Raw genomic sequence first — 27761 nt, 5'->3', positions numbered from 1 at the left:
GCAGAACATCGCCCAAAGCATGACACTACTGCCACCGGCTTGTTTTCGTCCCACAGTGCATCCAGGAGGAATCACTTCCCCAGGTAAACGACACAAACGTACCCAGCCATCCAAACAGTGCAACAGGAAACGTGATTCATCGGACCAGACAACCTTTTTCCAATCACTCAAGGTCCAGTTTCAATGTTCACGTGCCCATTGTAGGTGCTGTCACTGGTGAATCATGATTAGCATGGGCACTCGGAGTGGCCTGCAACTATGCAGCCCCATTTTCAGCAGAGTTCAATGTACCGTGTGCTGTGGCACATTACTCCCATCACCAGCATTCCAATTACTGGCTAGTTGAACCACAGTTGCCACATACCATCTGGGAGAGCCTTCGCTCACCTCGAGCATCGAAGAGCCGTGGTTGTCCAACACCTCGCCAGCGGTTCATGGGTTTCCCTCCTCAGACCACTTTCAGTAGGTACTAACCACGGCTAACTGTGAACATCCCACCAGACATGCCGTTTCGGATATACTCTGACCCAGTTGTCTGACCATTACAATTTGGCCTTTGTCAAACTTGCTTAAGTCCACTGCCTTTCCCATCTGGAGAACAAGAGTAACACTGATTAACAGAGCTCAGTATCAGGTGTTTTTTATACCGTGTCCCAACCCGCGCATGCACCACAGTTCACCTGCAGTTGCTTCGATTTGCATAACGACTCCAACTCACTGATCATAATGTTTTGGCTCATCAGTGTATATATTTAAATAATGGCTTAAAGTTTAACATAAAATAAAATAAGAAAACAAATAAATATTTGTTTTATTTTTTATTTGTTTTATTTTGAATTATCGGATATATATATATTCAAACACACACACTCTCATGCCCAGTATATTAAATTCAGAAATAATTGGTTGTGCACAAATAATAGTTATAACATTTTAGACCACTTAAAATTTATTGTGCAGCTGAGAATTACTAATCCATTCTGTAAGAGTACATCATCAAATAATGCATCGTAAAGTAACCTTTTCTCTCAAATGGAGCTGTCTTATTACCCCAGAATTTTTTATTGCAAGCCATGTACCCTAGCTAATGAGCAATATAAAGAATGAAATTAAATAAAGCCAAACATCACTTATGTGTACACATTGATTTTTTTTTTTTTGTATGCACACACAAACTCCACAATAGCAAAGCTAAAAATGCCTGAAAATGAGCAGTTCAAGCTACCCTACAGACATTTAAGTTAAGCCTAGACAAACTTTCATCCAAAATGAGACAGAAATAAGGTCCCTTTATACATATTATTTATAATTAAATGTTAGATGTCCAGTGTCTTTTGCAATTTACACTGAGACTGTTACCTCCAACTGTCTAACCTAGATGCAAGAATGATAATGTGATAATTACAAGAAACAGCTCTGTTGCAGGTAGAGCATTTTTTTTAACATGTAGTGCTACAAAAATGTGTTGTTCTGCAAATATAGTTTGAGCAGTCTTCAAAATTCCTTAAAGTCCAGTAGTGGCTCTATTACAGATTCACACCAACTTGAAATGCCTCAAATTTTGAAAAATATTACTAAGAATAGAAACTGCATATAAAGGCAGGCCTCGGTTAACGCGAGTTCGATTAACACGGTTTTCAGTTACCGCGATTTGAAAAAATGATACCACTTTTTACTTTACGCGATGCAAATTTCCAGTTAACGCGATCTTTTATTTCTGATAGTTGAAAAAGATTCGAATCGCGCACTAAATGTCTGACTGCCAATAAACAAGAGTTTGCCCGCTTCCCGCCTCAGTGTGTTCCATCAACCATTGGAAGTAGATGTGTTACTTGTTTTCTCCACCTAATAAAGTCATGTGCAGACGTATTTAGAAATTCTAATTTTCTACCCCTGTTAATTATGAATAAAAGAAAGAGTGAAAAACAACGTGATTGTAATAAAAAAAAAAAAAAAACGAAAAGTTATTACTTTAGCTGATAAACTTGAAGTTATTAAAAAACATGAACGTGGTGCAAACCATGCGAAAATCGTATGAGATCTAAGATACAGTGAGTCTACTGTACGAACTATCTTGAGTCGTAAGGACGAATATAAAGAGAAAGGTAAAGTTTCATCATCTTCTTTTGTCTTACAAAATACCAGAAACAGAACTCCAATAATGATTGAAATGGAAAGTCTTTTATCAATTTGGATAGAAGATTGCAATCAAAAAAGAATTCCATTATCTAAGGACAATATTCAGATCAAAGCTATTAACCTTTTTACTAAGCTCAAAGAAACAAAATATCAAGGGGAGACTGAAACGTTTGTTGCTAGTTCAAGGTGGTTTGGACGTTTCAAAAATCGAGCACGACTGCATAATGTTAAAGTAACAGGGGAAGCTGCTAGTGCTGATGAAGATGCTGCAGCCAAATTTCCTGCAGAATTGCAAAAAATCATTCAGGATGTTGAATACGACGATCGGCAAATATTTAATAGACGAAACGGGTGTATTTTGGAAACGGATGCCAACTAAAACTTATTTGGCTGCAAATGAAGCATTGCAACCTGGGTATAAAGTCTCAAAAGATCGACTAACACTTTTATTAGGAGGTAATTCTGAAGGTGATTTTAAATTGAAGCCCATGCTTGTGTACCGTGCACAAAATCCTAGGGCTTTAAAAGGATACAGCCATCACACTCTTCCAGTCATTTTTCGTTCAAATAAAAAAGCATGGATGACCAAAGCCCTATTTGAAGACTGGTTTACGTCTTATTTATGTCCAACAGTTGAAGCCTATTGCAAGAAAACTAATCTTACTTTTAAAGCTCTGTTGCTTTTAGATAATGCAACTGGACATCCTTCTGCACTTGGTGACTTAAATGAAAATGTAAAAGTTGTTTTTTTACCGGCGAATACGACTTCATTATTGCAACCCATGGACCAGGGGACGATTTCAACTCTCGAGGCTTACTATCTCCGCAGAACCTTTGCACAGGCACTTGAAGCTACAACAGGAGATAATGCAATTTCTGTACCAGAATTTTGGAAAAAATATAACATACGAGTGGCCATTGAAAACATTCATGCAGCATGGGAAGAAGTGACAGCCAGCAATATGAGAGCAGTTTGGAAGCATCTTTTACCCCGAGCAAACGATTTTACTTGCTTCAAAGATGCAGTTCAAAAAGTTATTTAAGACATAACTAATATTGGTAATGACCTTGGTTTCAAAGGCTTGGATGCGGCTAACGTTCGAGAATCACTGAATTCGCATTTAGAACAGCTAAGTGACAATGATCTCCTTCAAATAGAGCAACAGCGTGCGCACGAAGAAGCTGAAGAAAAAGAGTGTGAGCCAGATGAAAATGTTACCTCAAAGAAGATAACGGTAAAAGAATAGGCGAAAATCTTTTGTATCGCAGAGAACCTTAAACAAAAAGGTAATGGATGTTGATCCTAACATCGAAAAAAGCATGTTATTTCGCCAGGGCCTAGAGAAGCTTGTTGTCAGCTATCGCAAATTGTATGATGAAAAAACAAAAGCCAAAACTGTTCAAACAACTGTGTTCAAATATTTCCGTAGCAAATAGTTAGTTTCTCCATTATATATTTTGAGCAATAAACATTTAATTCTATAATTTTTATTATCTTTTACATGGTATGCAGTTAAAAAGTTATTTAAAAGGTATTTTTAAAATTCTTTATGGACATTCCAGAAGGTCAAGGACCAATTATAATTTTTCCTATTGATTAATATATTCAATTAACGCGATTCCATTTTGCGCGATGCGCTCGCGGGACGAATGAATCGCGTTAATCGAGGCCAGCCTGTATATATGAAATTGTAAGTTTCAAAATTGCATAAATCAGAAGATACCCATCTCACAATATCATTACAATTATAAGCAATTCTGGAAATAAAAACACTGCTCATTTTCGGGCAATCTTATAATGGCTTTGCTCAAGACAATAAAACAAATTGTGCAATTCGGTTATTCATCATATATATAATGAGTAGCTGAATTTTCCTAATTTTTATTATATCTATATCCATTACATTTCCTAAAAGCTGTATTTCTTCAATATAAATTATTATTATATATTAAGAAAACAAAATAAAACTGTTTTTTAGCTAGCCTTAGCCAAGCAACCCAAAGCAGTAACATCTTGAGCGATCTCTCAGATTTAATATTTTAAAACTGAGGTTTCATTTCATATAATGAAATGTTCATTTCCTCTTCAAATGTAACTTAGTAATGTCATATGTTATTATATAAACCATCCTCAGTAATGATAGTTCACTATAAAAAGATTTGCAAATATAATATGAACATGTGTAAGTCCAATTAGTAATAAATTTTATGAATATATTACTAAATATGAAAACAGATAAAAACCAGAAGTTTTATACCTTCCGTTGCAACTGTTGGAATAGTGGTAGTGGTAGTTGAGGCAATGCTGCTTTCAGATATAGATATGGTTTCTGTGGTAGAAGGTACTAAGTTTTCTGCTGTTGTAATTGGCAAAGTAGACAGAGTTGTTGCTTGTTCTAGAACTAAAGTGGCTCCTGTGGTAACTGATGTCTCCTGTACACCAGAATCTGTTTTGTTTGGGGCAGGTGTAGCTGAAGCATTGCTAGGAACAGAAGAATGTAGAAATGGATGCTTCCTTGTAGTAGAACTAAAAGAGGCAGCTATGAATAAAAAAGAAGGATTTGGTTAAAATTTTATGATTTATTCGATAAATAAAAAAATTTGATAAATAAAATTTTCAAACTAATCAGCTAACATTGCAGAACTTTACTGAATTTTTAAAACAAATTATAGAAACAATATTGCACTGACAGTTGGAGGGAAAATGTTGGTGGTCATCATGAAAGAGATTGAACCATAGTGATTCACTAGATTCTCGTAATCATAGATCAAACATGAACAACAAAAAATAAAAAAAAAATAGATGCCAAAAGTTATTCTGTTTGAATATAAAGAGACCAGCATGCTTGAAAAATCAATGTGTTAAATCACAAAACAGTTTTAATGAAGAAACTGTCCATAGAAGAATAGTGATTTTATCATCTACATATCACAAATATTGATTTTCATCTGCACATCTTCAGTCCCTAGACAAACAGAAAGAAATAGGAATTGTGAAATATTGCAAAATGATTTAAAATTTTACCTTGCAAATTATATAAACCACTATTACTTTTGCTAAAATAATTATGGAGAAGCAATGAAGTTAGTATTAATAGTGGCAAATGATGCAAGAAAATAAGCCTATAAAGCATCAGCCAAAAAAAAAAAAAAAAAAAACTTCCCACATCACCTGTCCATCCCCTCTAATAATTTGAATAGTTCTTCCTTGAATTTATTCAAACTACCCACCTCCAACAACGATAGATGGCAGTTTGTTCCAACTACCCACAGATAAAACAGATTAATGTTTTAAAATTGGAGTTTCATTTCATATAATGAAATGTTCATTTCCTCTTCAAATGTAACTTAGTAATGTCCATATGTTATTATATAAACCATCCTCACTAATGATAATTTACTATAAAAAGGTTTACAAATATACCTGGTTTTTTAATACAAAAAAAAACCACCTGCTGGCTGAAGAAAAACCTCGCCATATCTATTCTACAACTTTCCTTCCTCAATTTGAATTTATTTCCCCTCTATGTATAGTCTGAGCAAGAGAAAGGATGCCATCAGCACTGAGCTTGCTCAATCTATTCAAGGCCTTAAATGCCCCAATCAGATCATCTCACCTCACAGGTGCTTGTTATTTGTTATTTGGTTTTTAAGAGCATTAGCAACTAATGCCATATTGCTCCGGGATATGCGGTGGTCATTCCCTGACCTTTCCGCATCCTCCATATTTGGTGGTGATGGGATCAAACCCCAGTCTAATCCAGAAGCGTGTGCTATGCACTGCTGCTCCTCCTGCCCACCTGGCTACGGAGGCGCCTCCCTCACAGGTGCCTAGCTCCAGATGCTGCAATTTGCAGAACTGAAGCCTTTCTTGGCAAGACCACCTTTTTGTTCCATTCACTAATTTTGTTGCCCTTTTTCTGCACCTGTTCCAGCAGATCTACATACTTCCTAAAATGAGGCCTGCAGTACTCAAGATGTGGCTTAACAACTGCCTTGCACAATAGGAAAATCACCTCCCAATCCCTGCTAGCAAAGCTCCTATATATTGTTGAAAACCCCGTGAGCTGTCCTGGAAGCCTGTACGCACTGCACAAAGAACTTCAATATCTGACTGCACCATTAGTTTCATGTTTTTTTTTTTAATTTTCCACTACCCTGAGGGTAGTATCACACAGTTGGTATGTTAATCCAGGATTACTGCTACCCATATGCAGTACCTTGCATTTGTCAATGTTAAACTTACTTCAACTGCCATTTCTCAGCCCACATGAGAAAGTTTTGAGCACTGTGCTGCAATTTCATCTTTGACCTAAATTAAAAATAATTTATATTATCATTGAAATATCAATAGTGGTAAACACCGAAAAGTAATAAGAATAACAGAACAAAATACAAAAAAAAAAAAAAAAAAGTTTAAAAACCAACATTGCTTACCTGGAATACACTGATACTGGACCTCTAAATATTTAAGAGTGCCTGGACAGGGATCTCCAAATATACTACTTGACACACCAATACTACAGCTAGGCTTTTGAGTACATCTGAAAAAAAAATTAAAATATGTTAAAAATTAACATTACTCAAAATGCACCTTTAAAATTACTTTTAAATTAAATTATTCTGTATATACTTTGAAAAATATAAATAAGAAAAAATAATAAATGAAATATGCAAATAATCTTTTTGCAACAAGGAGACCAAAAATAGTCAAATACCACATCAAATATATCAGTAACAGATGATCCAAGATATCCGATCCGAAAATTTTTTAAGTAGATTACAAGTAACGTGTGTCTTTGAGAATACCACAGTTGCAATTAACCACTACATGAGATACCATTATCCAAAATTACACTGGAATTTAATAGTAGCTAAATAATTCTGTTTGTAGTGGAGATACTTTCATGAAGTATGACATGATCTCGTATGCTTAATGTAAATCCCTTCTGTGATCACAATAGAAGGATAAGGTATAGTATATAGTAGGTATAGTATACCTATTATATCCTTATCCTTGAGATCTTTGATCCTACAAGAGCCAATACACAGGCAATTTTAGGCAGTTCAAAACTAACCATTTGATGAAGAATCTAATTTATTTGTAAAATACCTTCTGCAGCTGAAATAGATAGATCCAGGTCTTAATCAAAAGCATTTCTTTTTGCAAGTAGGACAATTGTCTAGGGTCCATAATTTATCAGGCCTGTACGGTCCAAGTTTTTGTTGCATCACTCAGATTATTTTTTCAAAGTAGGCACATTTAATTGTTGTTTTAGGTGACAGTACAGTCATTATACCATTTTATTAAATAAAATATATTCTCAAACAAGTGTTTTGCTTAATATTATTTAAAATTTTTCCTTGGGATATACTCATGTAGGGATATTTTGCAGGTCTAGACAAAATATGTATGTTGTTGTTGTTATTATTTGGTTTTTAGGAGCATTAGCAACTAAGGCCATATTGCTCCAGGAATATGCGGTGGTCATTCCCTGACCTTTCCGCATCCTCCGTATTTGGTGGACAAGGCTCGAATCCTGGTCTAATCAAGAAGCGTGTGCTATGCACTGCTGCTCCTGCCCACCTGGCTACAGAGGCGCCTATTTATGTATCGATATTTTGTCTAGGGACTACAAATTTATTAATCTTCCTGTGGTCTGATATAATTCCATCAAGAAGTATCAGAAAATGAGTATAGTATTTTGAAAATATTCTTACAGAACAATCATCAGCTTCAAATCAACATAATGATGTATATTGTATGACAATGGCTGCCATGCAATACACATTCAATTTACCTCTCCTGCTTCTGTTGTTAAGCACTACTTCTTGACAATGCTCGAATAACACTGTCATGGAGCAGTATGTAGTACTATTCAGCCATCACAGAAAACATAAGCTATTCTAAGAAAACAGGATTTTATTATAAAAGGTAAGGTTCTATAAATAACTATCTTAAAAAACAAATGACTAGACTTAAGTTTGCTAAAGTAATAACATCATGGTTTGTGATGTAGTTTTATCTTATGGGTTTGTTGGTTAAATAATTTTCCTAAGTGAAATCTGAAAATGGAATACCAAACTGCCCACGTATTTGGTATTTTTTGTTGCATTCTTCTAACTGTAAGATATTACATATCTGTAATATCTTTACAGACAGTTTTGAACTGTCTGTAATATCTTACAGTTAGAAGAAACTATTACTGTAAGATCATAAACAAAAACATTATTATCTTACAGTAAAGTCAAAAACATAATCATCTTATATCGTGACAAAAGATATATATAATCAAAAGAGCTAACAAACCTAATATGCCTGTGACAGACAAACTACTCTCCCCCCTTTACACCTGTGGGTTGAAATGTTACTTGTTAAAAAATGACTGGTTATTATAGCAGTACTCTCAAAACTAAAAACTTCCTTTTGGGTGAGATTAGTAGCATGCTGACTCAATCCCTAAATCTTCCTCTTCATTCCAACTGCCTTGCATATGCACTATTCTGGTTCTTGTTTTCCATGTACATATGCTAGAAAACCAAATCCTGATTTCAAATTCTAATACTGCGATGGCCAACTGGCAGTCCATGGGCCACATGGAACATTCTTTTCACAAACCACAGAGCCATAAACTATGCAAAATAATTTCTTTCCTAACATGGTAGTAAAAAAAAATACTGCTGAAAAGTTCAACATATAGCATAACATATGAGCTAAACAAGTTATAAGAGATTAGAAAAGTAATAAATAGTGTTATGTAAGGAACAGTTTCTTAATCCTAAATGTGCCAGTCATCATTAGATAAACATAGTTGTGAAAATGCATGCCCTTCTCTTCAGGGTACCTTTGTTATATCTTGTATGCCTTTTTACCCTATTTTAAAACTGGGCTAATTATTATCATTTGGATTTTTACTATTTCTAAATTTAAATTTTTTCTAATCAACTGCTATTTTTTCAAATGGGAAAAATTGCTCCCTATCCTCAGTTTGGTCAGAAAACATCACTGTTGAACATAAACTTTGTAAACATTGGTGGATGTATACCCTGCTTTTTCTCTCTCTCTCTCATATATATATATATCCAGTATTTTAAATTAAATAATATGGAGGAATTGCCTGTCGCTGCCTCTAATGAATGCTTAATTAATTATTTATTTTCACTTTATTATAATTAACTTATTTTAATATAATTCAATGATAGTATATATATATATATATATATATATAGCCTTCATAGCCAAGTAGTCAGGAGTAGAAGTGCAATAGCACACTCTCTTTGAGCAAGCAGACTGGGTTTAAGTTAAGCCCCTGACTGCTTAATACAGTCAATTTGCCAACCAGCACTGGACCAGAGTGGCAGATTATGGTCCATCCCTTCCTCATGACTTGTTGAGGAAGACTCCATCCTGCAGTAGATTAACAATGACTGAAGATTTATTTTTTATTTATGTAGTGTACACATCCTGTATCAAAATAAATAAACTGATTGGACCTTGACCTGGCTACTTGCAAAGCAACAACTTAATCAAAATAAATATACTTATCACAATGTAAGAAAAATAATAATGCAACAATATTAAGAAATACTACAATATCATGACAATATCATCAAATACTGCCACATTACTTACTTATCCTGCATAATAAGGAAGGACCTATAAGACATGCAGTTAACACTCCAGTGTACATTTCCCAGTTCATTACAAATACTAATGCTGAAGCGACCATAATTGGCTCGGATAAGACGTATAACTGTACCATCTTCACATGATACTTTCAGTTCTCCTCCTTCGCATGTATGTGTGGTCTGAGAGTGTAGCCGGTCTAATTTTAAAAAAAATAATAATAAACATTATAAATAACTAAGCTAACAAAAACTGATTCAAAAATAAAAGTAGAAAACAAAAGGAAATAATGTATGATATTAAAATATAAGCCTGTATACACATTTTACTGAAATTTACGCTTTTTTATTTATTTTTCTCGCCTCCGTAGCCAGGTGGGCTACGGAGGCGAGAAAAATAAATAAAATTATTTATTTTTCTCGCCTGAAGCAGAAGCAGCAGTGCATAGCACACACTTCTTGATTAGACCGAGGCTAATCAAGAAGTGACCACCAAATACGGAAGATGCGGAAAGGTCAGGGAATGACCACCGCATATTCCCGGAACAATATGGCCTTAGTTGCTAATGCTCCTAAAAAAAAAAAAAAAAAAAAACGTTTTTTTTTTTTGATAAACATTACATATACTTAATAACGAAACAAAAATGTTAAGGATTTAAGTAAAAATGACCTCGTTGTGTATTTTACATTCTTAATTACACATAATTCATCACTGATACTATGCATAATTCATTTTGCATAGTATCAGTGATGCCACCTCAGTTGTTTAACATGCAACTGGCTTCCATTATTATTTTTGAGGCATAAGTAATAAATCAATATTCAAATTCTGTGGAATGGAGTTCCACTTAACATGCCTATTTTTTTTTAATTAATACCATAAGATTATTAAACTTACATTTTTTTTTTTTTTTTTATTGAAGTGCTAGTAAACTGTTAATGTTATTTTCTTAGCGGTTGTGGTTGTCAATATTTTCCAATTCGAAAAGCGTTATGCAAATTCCTAAACACTCCCACGAGATTAAACTTACCTGTGAACAATGAAACTTATGTTTTATTTATTGATTAGAAAACATAATGAATTTTTAATCTTAATTTTGCTACTTCAATACCGTGGAAGTAATAATAATGATCTCTCATTAGGAACACTTTCTACAGTCAGCTGGGAAGGGCGTATGGACAACATTATAATTATGGTGGGGTTACAACTCTAGTGACACCACAGCAAACTATACTTCAACTAATGTAATATAACTCTGAAAAAATACTTTTTATTTTGTAGGGGGTGCACATTTTCAATGAATTCACAGCTGTTGAGCACTGCTTTCTATTCAATGATTTATTAAATATTAAAATAGGCATCATTATAAACTGTAAATATGCAATTAACTCCCGAAAATAACCCGACAGCAGTAAAGGATTTGAAATTTTTGGTAAAGAGAAGTCAGTTTTTAGGATTTGCAAAAAAAGTTACTAAACATTTTGCACAGAGGAAAACGCGTTATAATTATGTATTCTGAAATCTAAAAGGTATAACAATTTTTACAATTGAATGACACATGCTTCTTGCAAATTTTATGGGGGGTTTCTCAAAAAATGCAAAGTGAACTTCAAAATGCTGATTAACAAATCGTTGCCTGCAGATAAGAAAATCGAATGAATTAATATTTAATGAAAGGCAAGAAAAAGTAGAGCTCGCTAATCGCGAGCTCTACTTGTTATAGATTAAATTAAACGTAGTGGTATGAATATTCAGATTGGCGGCGTGAAAAACAAAAAAAGTACATGAAAATTCCTCTCATCAAAGTAGGACCCGAACCAGAGCTTTACCAGTGGTATCGAAGAAGAGAAGCCACTGCCATTTAGATAGCCATGAGGCCAAAAATATCGAAAGATGTTTGGTTCATATCAGCGGTGTGCTGTCAATCGACAGAGAAGTTATCACTGGGAGCAAAGGATGTGCGCCAAGGGCCATCGATTGAGATGCAGTCACAAGCTCCTACCGATTCGGTAGGAGCTTGATGAACATTATTAAAAATGAATCAGTCAGGGTGGCCTTTGTTTAATATATGAGGGTTTGTTCAAAAAGTAGGATCACAAAAAAATAAATAAATAACTGTATTTGCAAATATATGATGGTTATATTTCCTAAAAGAAATCTCCGGCCTGCCCCCGCTTCTTGATCCCAAACGTGCAGGAGGTATGTGATACCGTGAGTAGCCTGTTTTTGTGTGTGTGTGTGTGTGTTTTAAGACAGGCGAGGGTGCATTGCAATACTATCGCCGGTGGGAGCTTGACGTGGTCATTAGTACCTATTAGTAGACGCCAAAATGCATCAAGGATTTGATTTTCGATTTTTTTCTTTTTTTTAGCCAAAGAAACAATGTGTTAATTTATTATGTCTGGTCTGTAAACTATAAATCTTCCATGGTCATTTATGCAGAGTTCTTCCGATTCCAGCTAATATGGCCACAGTATGAAAAATCACATAAAACTTCATTCCATCTATGGACGGAACTTGGATTCAGGCCTGTTCCACACGAGGTAGAAGGACGACAAACGCTACACTAACGATAACAGCAAGTATGAAAGAGTCGTTGCGCATGAAGACACCTCCACGAAATTTTCAGTAGACGCTATGCCAGGACACAAGCCTTCCTGTAGATTCAGACAGCTTTGAAGCAAAATGAAGCCGAACGTTTTGAAATTAGGGCCGAATAAGGTTCATCTTATAAGGAGAATGTGTGTCTGACCCAAGGTATAGCATCAGTCACGTTTTTAAAAATAACAGTATAAAAATATTTTAGTCTTTTGCAGATTGGAACACGCGGAGTGAGTAACTCTACGCTGGCAGGCTAATTATGATCTTCAAGAGGCAGCATGTTTTGCAACTAATTTCACATTCTAATTTACAACTCTGTGTATAGTGTGTTTAGGGTCTAACGGCACCAGGGGTTTCGCCCATCTCCGCGTAGTATACATTGTGGTGTGATACAGAACACTGCACAGGCCAGAGGTTTAAAAGTGTATGGATATTGTGATTGTAATGTTTTGTACTGTTGTTCATCTGGTCTTTTAGCCGTTGGGCCCCTAATGAGACCCACCGTTGCTCACACTCTGTGTGTCACATTCAACCACCTAGTCAGTTAGGCATGCTTTGCTGTTGCTGTAAGGTTCAGGTACACCAGCGACTCAGACCTCGGTGTGTTCGATTTGTCTGTTTACTGGATGAAAAACCTGAGTTCCAGAGGGGGGAAAATAATGCAGTTGTCGCTGGGAGACCGTCTAACTCAGCCACGTAGTGAAAATAAGCCCATAAAAATTCCTCACTTCATTGACGGGATTCGAACCCACACCTTATCCTCGCGGTATAGAGAAAACAGTAATTATATCCACTCTGCTGCCCGCGAGAGCTCACGACTTTGCCCAGTTTCCATTCTTAGTGTTACTCTCAACCTCAAAGAATTATCCAAATGGTGTCTTTGTGGTATTTTTATAATGACAGATCTCATCTTTTTATCCGGTTATCTGATATGCATGCTGTGACTGTGTAACAGATTGTGCACGACTTTGTTTATCGAGTCAGACAGAGGTTATTTTGTTCCAAAAATGAATATTTACATTCGCATTTCTCTGTTTGCACCATTACTTTTGAGCATCAATGCAGATGTGTCTAGACATTATACATGCCTGACTAGGTTTGGCATTGATCCATTACACTGCCAAGCAGTCTCAAGGCAGAATAATTTTATGGGCTTAGGACTAAGGATTTTACTGACTAAGGGCCAAATTGGCGCACACAGAAAGTGGGGAAGTGAATAGATAAGAAAGTACTTCATACTCACTTTTGAATTTAAGCATAAGACATATCTCGTTTTAAGGGATCCAGAAGGCACTTAGAATTCTGAGCCCGAAATAAAGGATATGCGAATGAAATTAGTTTTGGTATCACCCCAAGAAATTGATTTGAGGTAATGTTATTAACTCAAAAGTTGGGCAACCAAGGTATGTGCAGTTTCGGTAAAAGCCAAAGAATTGTGCATAAGTAATGAATTTTGATCAAGGCATCAGAGGTGTAAGACAAGAAAATGGAGAAAACGCTATCGTTAGTTCCTGGCTTCACTGCTTACTTAAGAATGGAACAAAGAGGGTGGTAAACAAAAAGCTACCCTAAAGATTGCTGTTGTTTTTATAGGTGAATCAGCGCCGTATACAGGGTGTTTCAGTTAAACGTTTCAGAACTTCTAAAAGGGGTACGGTACATCCTGACAACTCGAAATCATATAGCAATGTGGGGTCGGAAATGCTTTCCTGAAGCGGTGTTGTACACAGAAGCACCATAAAGAAAAGAGACCGTAAGTGAGAAATCGTTTTAATAATACATGAAAAGAAGCAAAAGGTACATGGATTAAAGTAAGTGTTCGAAGTTTCTTCCACGGGCTGCAATGCACGCCTCACATCTCCGACGCATGGACATCCGAACATTCTGGAATACTCCAGGCGAATTTCGAATTTCTTCGGCAGCTACTGCGATTCTTGCAACCAGCTCCTCAGTATTGTCAACAGGGGTGTCATAAACTAGCGATTTCATATGACCCCAGAAATAAAAATCAAGACATGATAGGTCGGGTGACCGAGCAGGCCAACGCACGGGACCACCACGTCCGATCCACTGTTGACCAAATGTGACATCCAGGTAGTTACGAACATCTCCGCTATAATGGGCAGGGGCTCCATCGTGTTGGAACCACATTGTCTGTTGCGTCGATGCAGAAATCTGTTCATCTCTCAAAAGTTGTGGCAATACTTGCTGCAGAAAGATCAAGTAGATAGGTCCGGTTAGACGACACGGTAACAGGTAAGGTCCGATGAGGTGATCTCCCATAATACCGGTCCATACATTGACCGAAAATCGAATCTGTGCTGCACGACGTCGTATTGCATGCGGGTTCTCGACCGCCCAGATATGGTCGTTATGCGTGTTGAAAATTCCTTCCCTTGTGAAGGATGCCTCATCGGAAAACAACACTTCAGCAGGAAAAAGGGGATTTGTAGCACATTTTCCAAGGTACCACTGTGCGAAAGCAATACGAGGTGCATAATCCTCCGGTTGCTGTGTCTGGACACGCTGCACGTGAAACGGATGCATGTCTTGTTCTCGGAGAATCCTCCAGACGCTGCAATGGGAAACCCCGACTGCGTTTGCTAGACTTCGTGTACTCGTTCTTGGATTCCCCTGTATATGCTGCAGCACATTCTGCTCGACGGCTGGAGTCCGTGCTGTTCTTACCCTGTCCCTGTCAGCTCTTTCAAATGAACCTCTCTCAGCTAACCTCTGGTGCAGTCTTGCAAAGAAATTATGACTGGGAATACGCCTCGTCGGATATCGTTCCGCGTACAAACGCTGTGCGGCTGGCCCACTACAATTTGTAGCCCCGTACGCCAAATGCATATCGGCTAACTCTGCGTTCGTGTAATCATCCATCCTACTAACTTGGCGTTCTTGTTCAAGAAATTCGAAATTCGCCTGGAGTATTCCAGAATGTTCGGATGTCCATGCGTCGGAGATGTGAGGCGTGCATTGTAGCCCGTGGAAGAAACTTCGAACACTTACTTTAATCCATGTACCTTTTGCTTCTTTTCATGTATTATTAAAACGATTTCTCACTTACGGTCTCTTTTCTTTATGGTGCTTCTGTGTACAACACCGCTTCAGGAAAGCATTTCCGACCCCACATTGCTATATGATTTCGAGTTGTCAGGATGTACCCTACCCCTCTTAGAAGTTCTGAAACGTTTAACTGAAACACCCTGTATATTGTTTGTAAATTGGGCGTGTTCTGTGGTCGGTTTGCTGTTTTCACGACGAAAACCCCGATTTTCAGGGAGAATAAAACCATTCTACTTTTGCCTGAGACCGGCTAGCTAAGCCACATTGTGAAAATTTCACACAGTGGTGGAGAGGGCGGTTATTATACCAATTGTGCTATCGACGATGTTCTAAAACTTACTCTCTGCAGGTGAATATGTACAAGAGGATAGCAAAATAGCTTTGATGAACTTATTATGTTACTTTCAATTGAAAAAAAGAAAAAAAGTCGATGTAAGGAAGTAAGAGAGGTTAACATTAATGCAATTATAGGTCACGGCGGTAACAGATGTGAGAGAACACAGAATCCCCTTTGATAAATAGGTTTCGTAAATATGAAAAGGCGAGTCAAGACGGCTTGAGCACTGATATCACAATGAGTAAAAGAGGGACGATTACCGACGATCTGAAAGGTAAATATTTCCAAAAGTGATTTTTCGAGAACCTTCCACACGTCAATATTTCATGCCTTCCTTTTGTCTCCTTCTTTCACGTTCTGCAGTAATAATAATAGTACAGTATACTACTTCACTTCCAAAAGTTGCCTAGGTACCGAGCTGCTCTCTAGCCTTTGTTAAGGAAGAAAAAAAAAAACATCCCATTAGAATTCTGCAATAACAACAGGATTGTCTCGTATTTGTCAGGCTGCTGTTTTCTTCCCTGTAAGCAACTTGGGATTAAATTGAAAATTTTGGCGCAGTGACTACTTGGTGAAGCAGCTCATATGGCTTTTCCTGAATTATGAGTGAACAAATGTGTTCATCAGACATACACTGCCGGATTTCATGGTGTACAGACCGGAAAACACGAAATAACTCACGGGGGAAACTGTGCTCCCTTCCCTTTATGTTGTTTGTGTTCTAATCCCGTTGGACACTGGAGGCCTTTAAGACTTTCTTCAGTTTCCTGTGTGATGAGAACCCTGACCTCTCCAAGCGATTACAAGTGGTAAAGCCATCTCTTACTCGTTTGGAGAACAGCAGTTGTGGGGAATTATAATGCAAGCAGTGCAATTAATGGCCTCTCATACGTTACGCCCACTCTTTGAAATAGCATGTCACGTGACCTAAGCATACACACTACGACTAATAAATAGTCATCTAAACATTAGGTAATTTATGTAAAATGATTTTCCCGACTTGTCTGAAGTATGATAGTATAAACCTGTAAAATTTATTTTCTGGAAGATTCCGATCAGGACACTCACCTGAAGAAGATGAATTCAGGACTTTGTCTCTAACTTAATTCATCTTAGTTTAAGGTTAAATGCTAAACATTGAATTACAAACGTATAAATGATAATTTCCAAAGGTTCTGTTTCGTTTTCGACTTTTTTTTTGTGTTTTTCTTTTCAACAATTCTATTAAACTTCTGCTTCTTGTGGTCATGCTGTTTCTCGAAAAGGATTTTGAGCAGCAGATCAAAAATGTGCACCCCTATCATACGTAACATAACTTTTCATGAATAAACTATAAAATAAACCGTAGTAAAATCTGAGAAAATAGGTTACCTAGTGGCGGAGGCTTCAAGGAGAAAGTGGGTATCGGCACTGAAATAAACAAAAAATTTCCATGCAACACAAAATAAAAGGAAGCGAAAACATAAAATAATTAAAGAACATGCATAACGTGATTTTTTTTTTTTACATCTGAATTCATATATAAAGCAAAACAGTTGTTTCTTCTTGATGGCATATCGCAAAACAGAACATAAAAACAGTGCTAAACTTATTCAATGCCTAAAACATATTTAACATGCAATAAAGTTTTTAAATTAGCTGAAACAAAATAATTCGTGTGCAAATCTTATCAAAAGAAGCAAGACACGATTTTGAGGTAAAAATAATAATAATAATGCATAATTCCTTGTGCTATTCTATAAAAATAAGAACATAATCAAAATAATAGGATTATATTTCAAGAAAAATCATAAGAAAGTAATGTAGTGATCATTTTTAAAAAAATCTGAAAAATCACTCATACATACACTATAACTTTTTTGTTCTGTTGTATATGGCACATAAGAACTTTTTTTTTGAAAGTGCAGATTAAAACTTGCGCAAGAAAAATAATCACGATCGTGGGTTTATGTTCCATGAATTCAAAGCATGCGGTGCACCCATCAGATTACGGAAAGGGGGCAGCAACAAAGGAGGTGGTAATTGTGCTCCTCTGAACAAGCTCCACATCTTCAAGTGAGGGAAATACGACTGCTGTGAAGAAATCGTTGAAACATGTCAAACTTTATAAAGATGAAGTACTTCCCCAACTGCATCTAATACTACTTCCTCCCACCATACAGGAAACTGTTTGAAAATTTTCTTCAGAGTGAAGATATGTCCCAAGCTTCCCCCGAGGTCTCCAGAACTTAATCCAACCAAGCATATATTAGTTGTTCTAGGAAAATAAATTTCGAGTCGTAACCGCCCCGTCCCCAGAACCTCATATGGGCTACGAATTTCTCTCCTGGAAGAATGGGCTTCAATACTAACAGGACTCCTGAACAAGATTCTCTAGTTCAAAGAGATTGTATACACTATTATGGTCTACAATCCATTAGAGGCAATTGTAGATCCTGATATGGTCCACAATCACCTCTGCTAGATATGTTTGTGTCCAGAATTGGCGAATTGCTGAGAGTCTTATAATGCTCCGTAACAATCCAGCGATTCTTTTCCTACCAGGGTACTTTGATCTCCTCCCAAGGGTTGCTGTAGTCGTGGGTGGGTGGTACCTTGACCAAGTTTTCATCTACGGCATGCTTGTAAAAGAAAAACATTTTACCGATACGTTTCACATATATTCCATGATAATTTTGAAATTCATTCATCAAGGCGATGTGTGTTGGCTACCAACATGCTGTATTAACTTTCCTCTGGCAAGGCCAATTACTTCAACTGGAGCTCTACAATTACAAGAGCCGAATTTTATCTACGTTGTAGTTAATTTTTATAATTCCGATCCTCTGTAATTTTACATCTGACATAAAACTAGTCAAGAAGGGGTTTTAATCTGTCTTATAATTGTCACTTTGAAGTTTATCCAAAACAAATGAAGCTTTTGCGTACATATACATCTTATAACAAATGCCGAGCAAGGGAAAATAATGGAACAGCCTCTTGCACATTTTCTTTCCCTTGATAGCCTTCTTTTCATCCGCCCCCCTTCCTCCCTTTCAGAAGCTTAGAGCATATAAGAATTCCAGCAGGTTGTCTTTTGAAAACATCAAAAGTTGCCACAATAACAATATACTCTGTTAAGTCGAGTTCGGTCTCCTTCACTTTGATTCTAAACCGGTTTGTTTAGCAGAGCTAGATATTCCAGTTTTTTTCTTTTTTTTTTTTTTTTATTCAGCAATAAGGAAGAAAGGGAACCTTTGTTATCTGTACAATCTACATAGCAGTGATTTGCCCACGTCCGCTATCTTACACGGCAGCTTAACCCTGGTGGAGGCGGGGTCATAGAACAAGTGCTTTGACAGTAACTTGACATTGCCAGTTTTTCTTTTAAAGTATGCGTCGTTGATAGTCTAGGTGAAGTACACCAGGTATTGTAGGAGACTGGAAAGGTTGGGGAGTAACTGACTGTCACGTGTACAGGGGTGAAATGTCATGAAGGTAAAGGACAACGAAAAGGGTGGAAAACATAAAAACGGAGAGTAAAACAATAATGAAAAAGTATGGTGCGCTTATTTTCTCAAAAAATGGCCACATATGACATCTACGAAAAGGATAGCAGGTTTAAAAAAAAAATGAATTACTATGCGCCATGCAATCTGTTTATAATCAAGTTTCTAACAGCGCGTCGTACCCTTTGATGTTTAATTTTCGCGTACCAACGCGTGAAGGAAAAATCGCAGAGCACCCAAGTGTCCATCTTTCTGTTGGCTGTCAGCTACTCTTACAAGATGATGTAGTTATATCAGCATCTTTTGATGTTTAAAAGGACTTTCATGTCCCCACATTATTAACATTAACACTGGTTCCTATATGAGTACAACAGGATCACAACAAAAGTTTGCATCAATCGTTAAAAAAAAAAAAAAAAAAAAAAAAGCGCTAATACTGATATGGTTACAATCTTCAGATTAACAAATATCTGTTATCAATTTGAAATATTTATTGATTAATATATGCATATATTAAATTATAAATAAAATATATATATGAAAATGAGTATATATTAACATATTAAATTTAAAACATTTAATTTATTTGGTAAATCTAATGTGTTATTAAATGTATACGAATATGAGCAGATATTTCACGTTGGGGAGGATATAATTCAATATTAGAATAAATGCAGCCCTTTTTAATATTCTTGGCCCACAAACTGCAAGAAACAGAAGTGATTAAAAAAAAAAAAAATTGCAGAGAGAAGGGGATATAACCCCTGTTCTCCGCGTCTCCGATAATCCCTTAATACCAAATAATTTGATTCTCTCTATTTTTTTTTTTTTTTTTTTTTTGAGCGTATCGTGTTTACAATCAGTCTAGATGGCGCTCTAAACAGTACCCAGAAACTATTTTATAATCCGAAAAAAAAGAAAATAAATAATAAATAAATAAAATAAAATATATATTTTCTAAAGGATGTTTCTCAGTAAATTTTTATCACACTACGTGAATTCGTAAATATGAATAACTAATGTCAGAGAAGAATGAAAAAGAAAGAAAGGGAAAAAAATATACAAAAGGCTCATCAACTGCCACAATATATTATTGAATAAGTTGCTCGATCAGGTGGTGCTCTTTTGTTGGCACGATGCCAAGTCATCGATCACATTTTGAAAACAAGATATGTGGAATTATTCCATCAAGTTACTCGAAAGTTGGAGAGTAAAAAAGAACAAGAACTGGTTACAGTAGTGCAAAATGGATAAAACACACTTCATGAATTTCAGTGAGCACCGCTACCACCAAAGCCGCAGAATTGTTCATTAAAAAGACGATGCCCGTCTGTGCACTTGTAAAAGGTAACTTGAACATAAATGACAATGAGTTTCGCAGAACAGTCAACAAAGGAAGTTAAAAGGATTTAATTATCAAAATCAGTCGCGGGATGTGCCTTCTTTAACAGGAAGAGCTGAGTGAAGTTAATTATAGTAAAAGGGTTCATTAAAAGAGCTTCGTTATGTACCATAATTGTTAAAACAAGGTTATTATATGGGAACTTTTAATAAAAGAGATTTGCTGTATCAAATATCTATTTCGAAAGAGCAGTTTTATATTTGCAAGAGAAAAATAATCGCTTTCGCCACTTTTCGAAATACAGGGGGGGAAGAGGAGGAGGAGGAGGAGGGGATGGGCGAGTGGGAAATCAATGCCGAAGATGAAGTTGCCGGAGTGGAGTTTGGGAAACAATGCGTGAAACTTAGACGCTGCGTCTCTTCGTAAATATTCTATTCCGAAATTTGCATAAGACAGTGCAAGACAGCCGAAATCTGAGCCCTTCTTTCTAATCAAGCTTAATTTAAATCCCAAACGCTTTCAAGGCATTGTTGTAACGAATTTAAATAAGTCGAAACTATTGTAGCTGCAAATTTACTCAGGCCGCCAGATGACGCTGCCCTCTACAAGTATTGTTGCAGCTTACATTACTTTAGAAATAATCAAATGTAACCTTTTAGCTAATGAGTTAACCAAAGCAAACTTCATCAAAATCAGGAAAGTTTGGCAACAGTAAGCAGTGGTGATGTCGAAATAGAAGCAAGACGCATCAGGTTACTGTTTTTATTTATTTTATTATTTTATTATTTTTTTTTTAGTTGTTGTTGTTGCTGGAAATGAGATTAATTGATGTTGCTAAATGCTATTAATCACCTATCCGCTTGTAAATGATGTTAGCAAATCTGATTACGTCGGTAAGCCAGTAATTCCCTGTAAATTTTCATTAATTAATTAGAGCGTGTCCCATTTACGTGAATTGAACAGTTGCTAGTAAAGAAATGACGTTAAGTTGCAAACAGTTTTTGTTCGTAGTAGAATAAATTGCAGTTAATGAGTTTTAGAAAAAAAAATAAAACTCGTTTACTCTTAATTATTGCAATTATGAGAATCTACTTTCTGTTAGTCAAAATATTCCAGCAATTTCCTAGTTTAATTTTCCGACAATTCCCTTTGAGACGCTTCTAAAGCGTTTCCAGAACTAATTTAAATAAACTGAAACTACTGTAACTTTAATTCGAAACTATTGTATATTTTTATATCATTCAGTGTTCATTTTAGATTAACATGAAGGCGAATACATTTCGAATTCACGATGTTCGCTTCCTGATGGACTGATTCTTTACCGCACAAGTCTACTCTCCACTTGACACCACCTACATTCCCCCTTTCAACTGCAATGTGTGTGGAATTCTCATACAAACTGTATTCTCAACAACTGGCTCGTTTTTCCTTAAGATTTCCTATCACCATTTGCTTTTATTGAAACGATGTGAGTACATTTTATCCTCCTGCTCTACCACCCCGTCTTACTGTAGCTTTGCTGTCAGTGCCATAATCACACTCGACAGAAAAGTGTTAGTTTGTTGGCATGTTTATGAAAACTGAACACGATGTATACGGTTGCGAGAACGTAAGTGCATTTGATCAAGTTACCTTCGTTCGTGACCTACTCGAGTAGTTTAAAAAGCGCTGGCTTTGTTACACGTTTTTACCGAATTTATAAACTATATACAGAAAAGAGTTTACTTTCTTTCAAAAGTGCACTAATTTTCAGGCTTAGCAGAAGGTGAATTCGAAATCAGCGTAGTCAAATTTATCAGAGGTGAATTCGTCGCAGAGACAAGTTAAGCTTAACGTGAAATAGACACATGTACCTCCCACAACAAGTTGAATTATGGGATAATGATTCTGATACTTCGAACAGAGTGTAGATGTAGGGGGTCTGCTGAGATTGGACTGAACTCTCTGCATCCCAGAAGTTTTTCCTTCCACGAATAGCATAACATAAGCATTAGTAGCAAAGATAATAAGGCCATGATGTGTCAGTATATTATCTAATCGTTTGCCGATTTAAGAGATGGAAGAACGGAGTTTAAACGATTAAAAAAGATATATAAGCCTCAAACTGGCGCATACTAACTTGAAAATGATATATATGTACTGTATATAAGACCCATAAAAGTTTCTTCTTCGTCTGACGGGAACTGAACTCGAGCTTTTGTCACGAAGTGTGAAAAGAAAAGCAATCGCAGTCACTGTACCAGCCGAGAGGGCTTGGGGAAGTGACTACTCACAAGTTACACAACGGGAACTTTTTGAAACCAACCCCACCTATCGTACCACTTCGCAACATTCTTCCTTCCCATTATTACATGAAATGCTCTAGCTCGAGTCATTATCTACGCGCTGGCTGAGCTCGTGACTAGTCGACTGGATGCACCTAAGGTGGAATAGTTGGGCCACACGCTAAGGTGTGATATCTTGAAGGCGTCGGCTTCCTTCTTCGTACCGCTCTCTACAACCCAAGTAGGCTTAAAATATTTTAACTGCCATCGCCTTAGAAATCTATAAAAATAGATTCTGAAAAATTCTGTGAGGATTCTGCACACAGGAGGCCATGATGCGTCATGGCCGGGGAAGCATTGCCTAATACAACTTTAATTCACAAGCAAACATGAAAAGGTTTATTCATTACTACCTCGAAAACTTATCAAGAAAAACGCCCCTCACTGTACAACCAATCCCCTGAAGTCAGGTTCAAGATCAAACAGGATTAATTATCCCAGCCTCTATATTCCATGAAACCACAGTTTCTCTGCATCTCACTGATCAAGGATTCCTCGCTGAAAGCGAAGTGACAACCATCCCTAAAGGAACTCCTGAAAACGCATAGCGTCTATATCACCTTAGCTAACACAATAAAGCTCAGATAAAATACAATAATTAACTGGGGACCTAAGCAGGAAAATAGTTACAGATCACCCACATGACCTAGCCAACCAACTGAATCAGTAATGTCCACATGTTATTATTAAACAACATCGTAAATAGGAGAGCAGTTCTGTTTCCATTAAGTGCCAATGGGAACAGTGGTGACCCCTAAGTGTTTTGGACATATATCCTAAAAGAAAGACAAAACTACAGTTAGCAACATTGTGATCACCTTTCCTCCTACTAGTGCATTTTATCTGACTCCAACCCTCTCCACCTGGCTTGCAATGAATTTCGCTGTTTCTTGAAAATAATCAAGATGAAATTACTCGCCTTTAACCGAAATACTGTCTACCCTCAGCGCCCTAGAGGTTAAACTTCGACTTTCTGAGAAAATAATACTGTTCCCTTGATTGCTAGGCCAGCTGACACGTTACTGAGTCCATTTAAACCGAATATCACTTGAATTTTTAGTCAGAAGAGACTCTTCATTCTTAGGACGTTGAGTTTTCAATCCCTAGTTATATATAATCGGAGTTAAAGATATTTTCCTACTTCTGCCAACTTTCCTGGTCACATTACCTTTTCTGAAAACGTGGTTATTAAACGGTTACAATAGATTCTGAGACAAGTAGTTTGGGAATAATCAACAAGCATTTATTCGTTAATAGAAGAGAGTTTTGTCCACAAAAGTCGTTGCGAATCCAGGAAAATCGTTGATGGCTGATCACCAAATAGTATTTCACAATGCACATCATCATTTCAACAATACTGGCCGTTGTGATTCTTTCAAAAGACTTCATAAAATGTGACGTATATCGCTGAGTTAAATGATTCTAGAAGAAATAGTGTGTCATTTATCAAAAAATTATAAAGTTGATTGACTGGAACGAATTCGTTGTAATGCTGCTATTCCTGGAGCTTTTTTTTGGGTGGAAAGGGATGAATGAGAAAGAACACGGAGTCTAAAATAAGAATAAACATAAAGAAAGAAAAATTAATGCGCATATATGGTTCACGGCTACTGGAACTAATGTCTTTCCAATAAAACTCCAAACAGAGAACGGTACATGTAAATGGTAATGATGAAATTCTTGCTGTACTGCAGATACTGTAGGTCAAATACGCTCGAAAGCTGATAGCGAAAGGGATGCGTGTTGTTCAGAGGACCATCCAGTTTATCATTTCTCTTTTGGGTATAAACTGATGGCAGAAGCGATTTCGGCAAGAGATTGCGTTGAGGAACGTCACGAAATGTCCCCTGGAGAATATGGCTGAACATCTAACCACTGGCCGTTGCTAATAATATCTGCTTGATTATAGCAATAAATGACAACGTCACTAAATAACCGGCATTCCATCTAAGACAGCAAAAGCAGTCTTGGAACTCCAGAAGACATTTGTTCTGCTCGAAGATAAAAAGAAGTCTTACGTTTACCTTCATAACTTTTGTCGACGACTACTTCCCCTAACACACGTACAGGGATGTTCTTAACTATAAAGAAGACTCCCCAGATTGTTTCAAAATCCTCCTTGAGACTTCCTTATGAGCATCATAAACATTATTTTCGCATAGGTAGCGCGTACATTATCCTGACCAGTTCTACTACATTTTACTTGCTTCCCGGCCACTGCTGGCAGGTATGTACCGAGTTCGTTGTCATATGTTTTGATACAACCCAGGATTATAACATCCATTCTGCATCGGTTCACATTAGTTGGAGCAATAATCCACTGAATTTCTTTGGATCCTCGTTAAAAATAGTGGCGAATTTAAGCATAAATTAGGGGTGATAAGAGCATCCCCCCCATGAATTTTTTCTCACTAAAAAAGATAAATATTCCCGCTTAGGAGAGGACCAAAACAACTCCACCATTGCTTCTATCCTCGTACATTTTCATATCAAACAGTAAGGAAGAATGAAAACAGTGGTAAAGTACATTAAACTAATTATTACATCTTTGGCTATTTATGCACGTAATTACCCTAATCTTTTATAAGTAATATCTTCCTGAAGTGAACGATCATATCTTTAAACTCTCCAACAATCTAAAATGCTTGCAATGACCTCATAATTGCACGAAAATAAATGTGTCTAGCAGATCAGAACATTCTTATCCTTCGGTTATTTAAAAGATCCGGAACTTTCGTTTTATGAGATTTATCATGGTACACGATCAAGCGATATATACACTAACCACCTACAAGACAAGTAGACCAATCATTTGCGTTTTTTTCTTCCCCTTCTTCTTCTCCATATCGGTTCAATTGACAATTCTCCGCGATTTATCTAAATGTGGTATTTACACGCCACGTTCACAGAAAACCTGCGCAAAATAAACGTTTTCTGGAAGAAATTTATTATTTGATCGCGTGACTCGCTAGAAATATTATAGCGTGGTCGATCGGAAGAAATTAACTCTTTCTTTCCCCAACATTTCCTCGTAAGCTAAAGTAATGCCGAATGGCTCCTACTCATTCATATTCGTTTGTCACAAGCCTCCGTTCAGAAAGTCAGTTTGAAAAACAACGCCCCCCCCTATGCGATAAGCCACGAAGAGAACGTAACTGCTTGAGCGAATGGAATACGTATACCGAGCAGATTATTTTCAGTGGCCAGGCACAATAATGGGCTACTAATGCACAGTGAATGACTGTGAGCCTGATGGATTATGTGTCGTTGGAACAGCTAAAATACTCACGACACCCTCCCTCCCTCTTTTACTCTTATTAACGGCATTTAGTACTTTTCTAGCTGTAGCCATTTAAGAAGTCAGGAAACTAGCAGTTGTGATAAGAACGTTGGATGCAGCGAGCTGATTAGAGACATACAAATGATTTCTAGAATACCTTTAATATACAGTATCCCTCGTAATTTCGACAGCTTTAATATTACGAGGGCTGTTCAAAAAGTAGTGGAGACGTAGCTGTTACTGAAAAGTTTCATTTTCAAGTATTTTATGGTTAAAAAAAAAAAAAACGGCCTCCATAGCCGAGTGGTCAGGCGAAATTGCACACGCTCTTTGAGTAGACCGGGTTTCAAATCCCTGACTGCTAAATGAGGTCGATCTGCCAATCCGCACTGGACCGGCGTGGCAGATTATGGTCCCTTTCCCTTAACATGAAGAGGCTTCCATCGTTGAGGAGGCGTCCATCCTGGAGTGGATCGACAATGACCGCAGTTTATTTTATGGTTAAAATTAACCTGAAGCAGTCTACCGTATAATTCGATCCCAAACATGCGAGAGGTGTCTGATACAACAAACAGCCTGATTCTGTTGAAGAGTAGCGAAGTAGTAGTCTACGACTCGTGGTATATCTTCTGTTGTCTGAAGGCATTGAGTTTGAATAGCACCATCTTGTGGAATAGACCAAGATCACAAGGAATCGCGTCCAGTGGAAAATGCGGATTTCTCATAATCGCTACTGGTGATGTTTTCAAAGCACCAATCACATGACGCTTTGCAGTGCTCCGTAGCCACGCACTGGCCTGTAACAAATTAACATTTATAATCAAATTTGTTGTCCTTTGTTTTTGTTCGACTGTCGCATATCACCTTGGAGATTGTCATAGTAACTATGGCACACTCTCTGGTGTATTTGTTAAGCGCCAAAGCAATTGAGGATATAAAACGTCAATATATTGTGCCCCTGTAACTGTGTGTATATTTTTCGGTCGGTTTGCTTTTTGCTGGACTAAAATCACAAGTTTCTGGGAGAAAAACCATGCAAATCTTGCCAAAAAAGCTGACTAACCCAGCCACATCGTGAAAAAAAAAACAAGCCCATAAAAATTCTTCTTGTCATTGATCGGATTCGCGCTTTTACCACCAGGTGTGGGAAAGACATTGATTACAACCACTGCGTTACCAGCGAGGGCTCACCTTAGAGGATGCCCGAGTATCCAATCGATGACGATTTCACCTTAGTGAAATGACAGAGCAGTAGTTCCTGTAAGTCGAAGAACAGGATGCGAATAGTCTTCCCAACGTTTATGAAAATGTTGAAGTCCTTCAGCCCATGGATGGCATATAGTTCCGCTGCTTTTGCGTTGCTTGCCTTCCAGTTCACGATGCCTACACCCATGATAGAGTCCAAGCATCCTTTTATTTCGGTCGCAGACCTTACACTGCAATTTCTCCGTTGAATTTCCGCCTGTGGCACACCTGAGATAAACTGGTCCCATTCGATTGAGCTACGTAACGCACCTATCATCGTGAACGCCATCCTGCCTCGTTACTACGCAT

At 37.0% G+C, this 27761-nt stretch overlaps 1 protein-coding gene across 4 annotated transcripts in view; it reads right to left on the bottom strand.

The window, feature by feature from the left end:
- LOC150087000 (latrophilin Cirl-like) overlaps positions 1 to 27761 on the bottom strand; it is a 285427-nt gene that overhangs the window by 75473 nt on the left and 182193 nt on the right. For 3 of the 4 annotated variants that reach the window (XM_090372889.1, XM_090372892.1, XM_090372891.1), the window contains exons 3-6: positions 17145 to 17183; positions 9773 to 9965; positions 6577 to 6683; positions 4398 to 4679 (exon numbers count right to left, since the gene is read on the bottom strand). In XM_090372889.1, coding sequence (XP_090229015.1) covers positions 4398 to 4679; positions 6577 to 6683; positions 9773 to 9965; positions 17145 to 17183 — 621 coding nt within the window. The remainder of the gene's footprint in view (positions 1 to 4397; positions 4680 to 6576; positions 6684 to 9772; positions 9966 to 17144; positions 17184 to 27761) is intronic. The other variant, XM_090372890.1, reaches the window with a different exon arrangement.

Source organism: Mastigoproctus giganteus, chromosome 4, assembly GCF_048544385.1.
Source record: "Mastigoproctus giganteus isolate SK-2022 chromosome 4, ASM4854438v1, whole genome shotgun sequence".
NCBI lineage: Eukaryota > Metazoa > Arthropoda > Arachnida > Uropygi > Thelyphonidae > Mastigoproctus > Mastigoproctus giganteus.
This window is presented reverse-complemented; position numbering and strand designations above follow the sequence as displayed.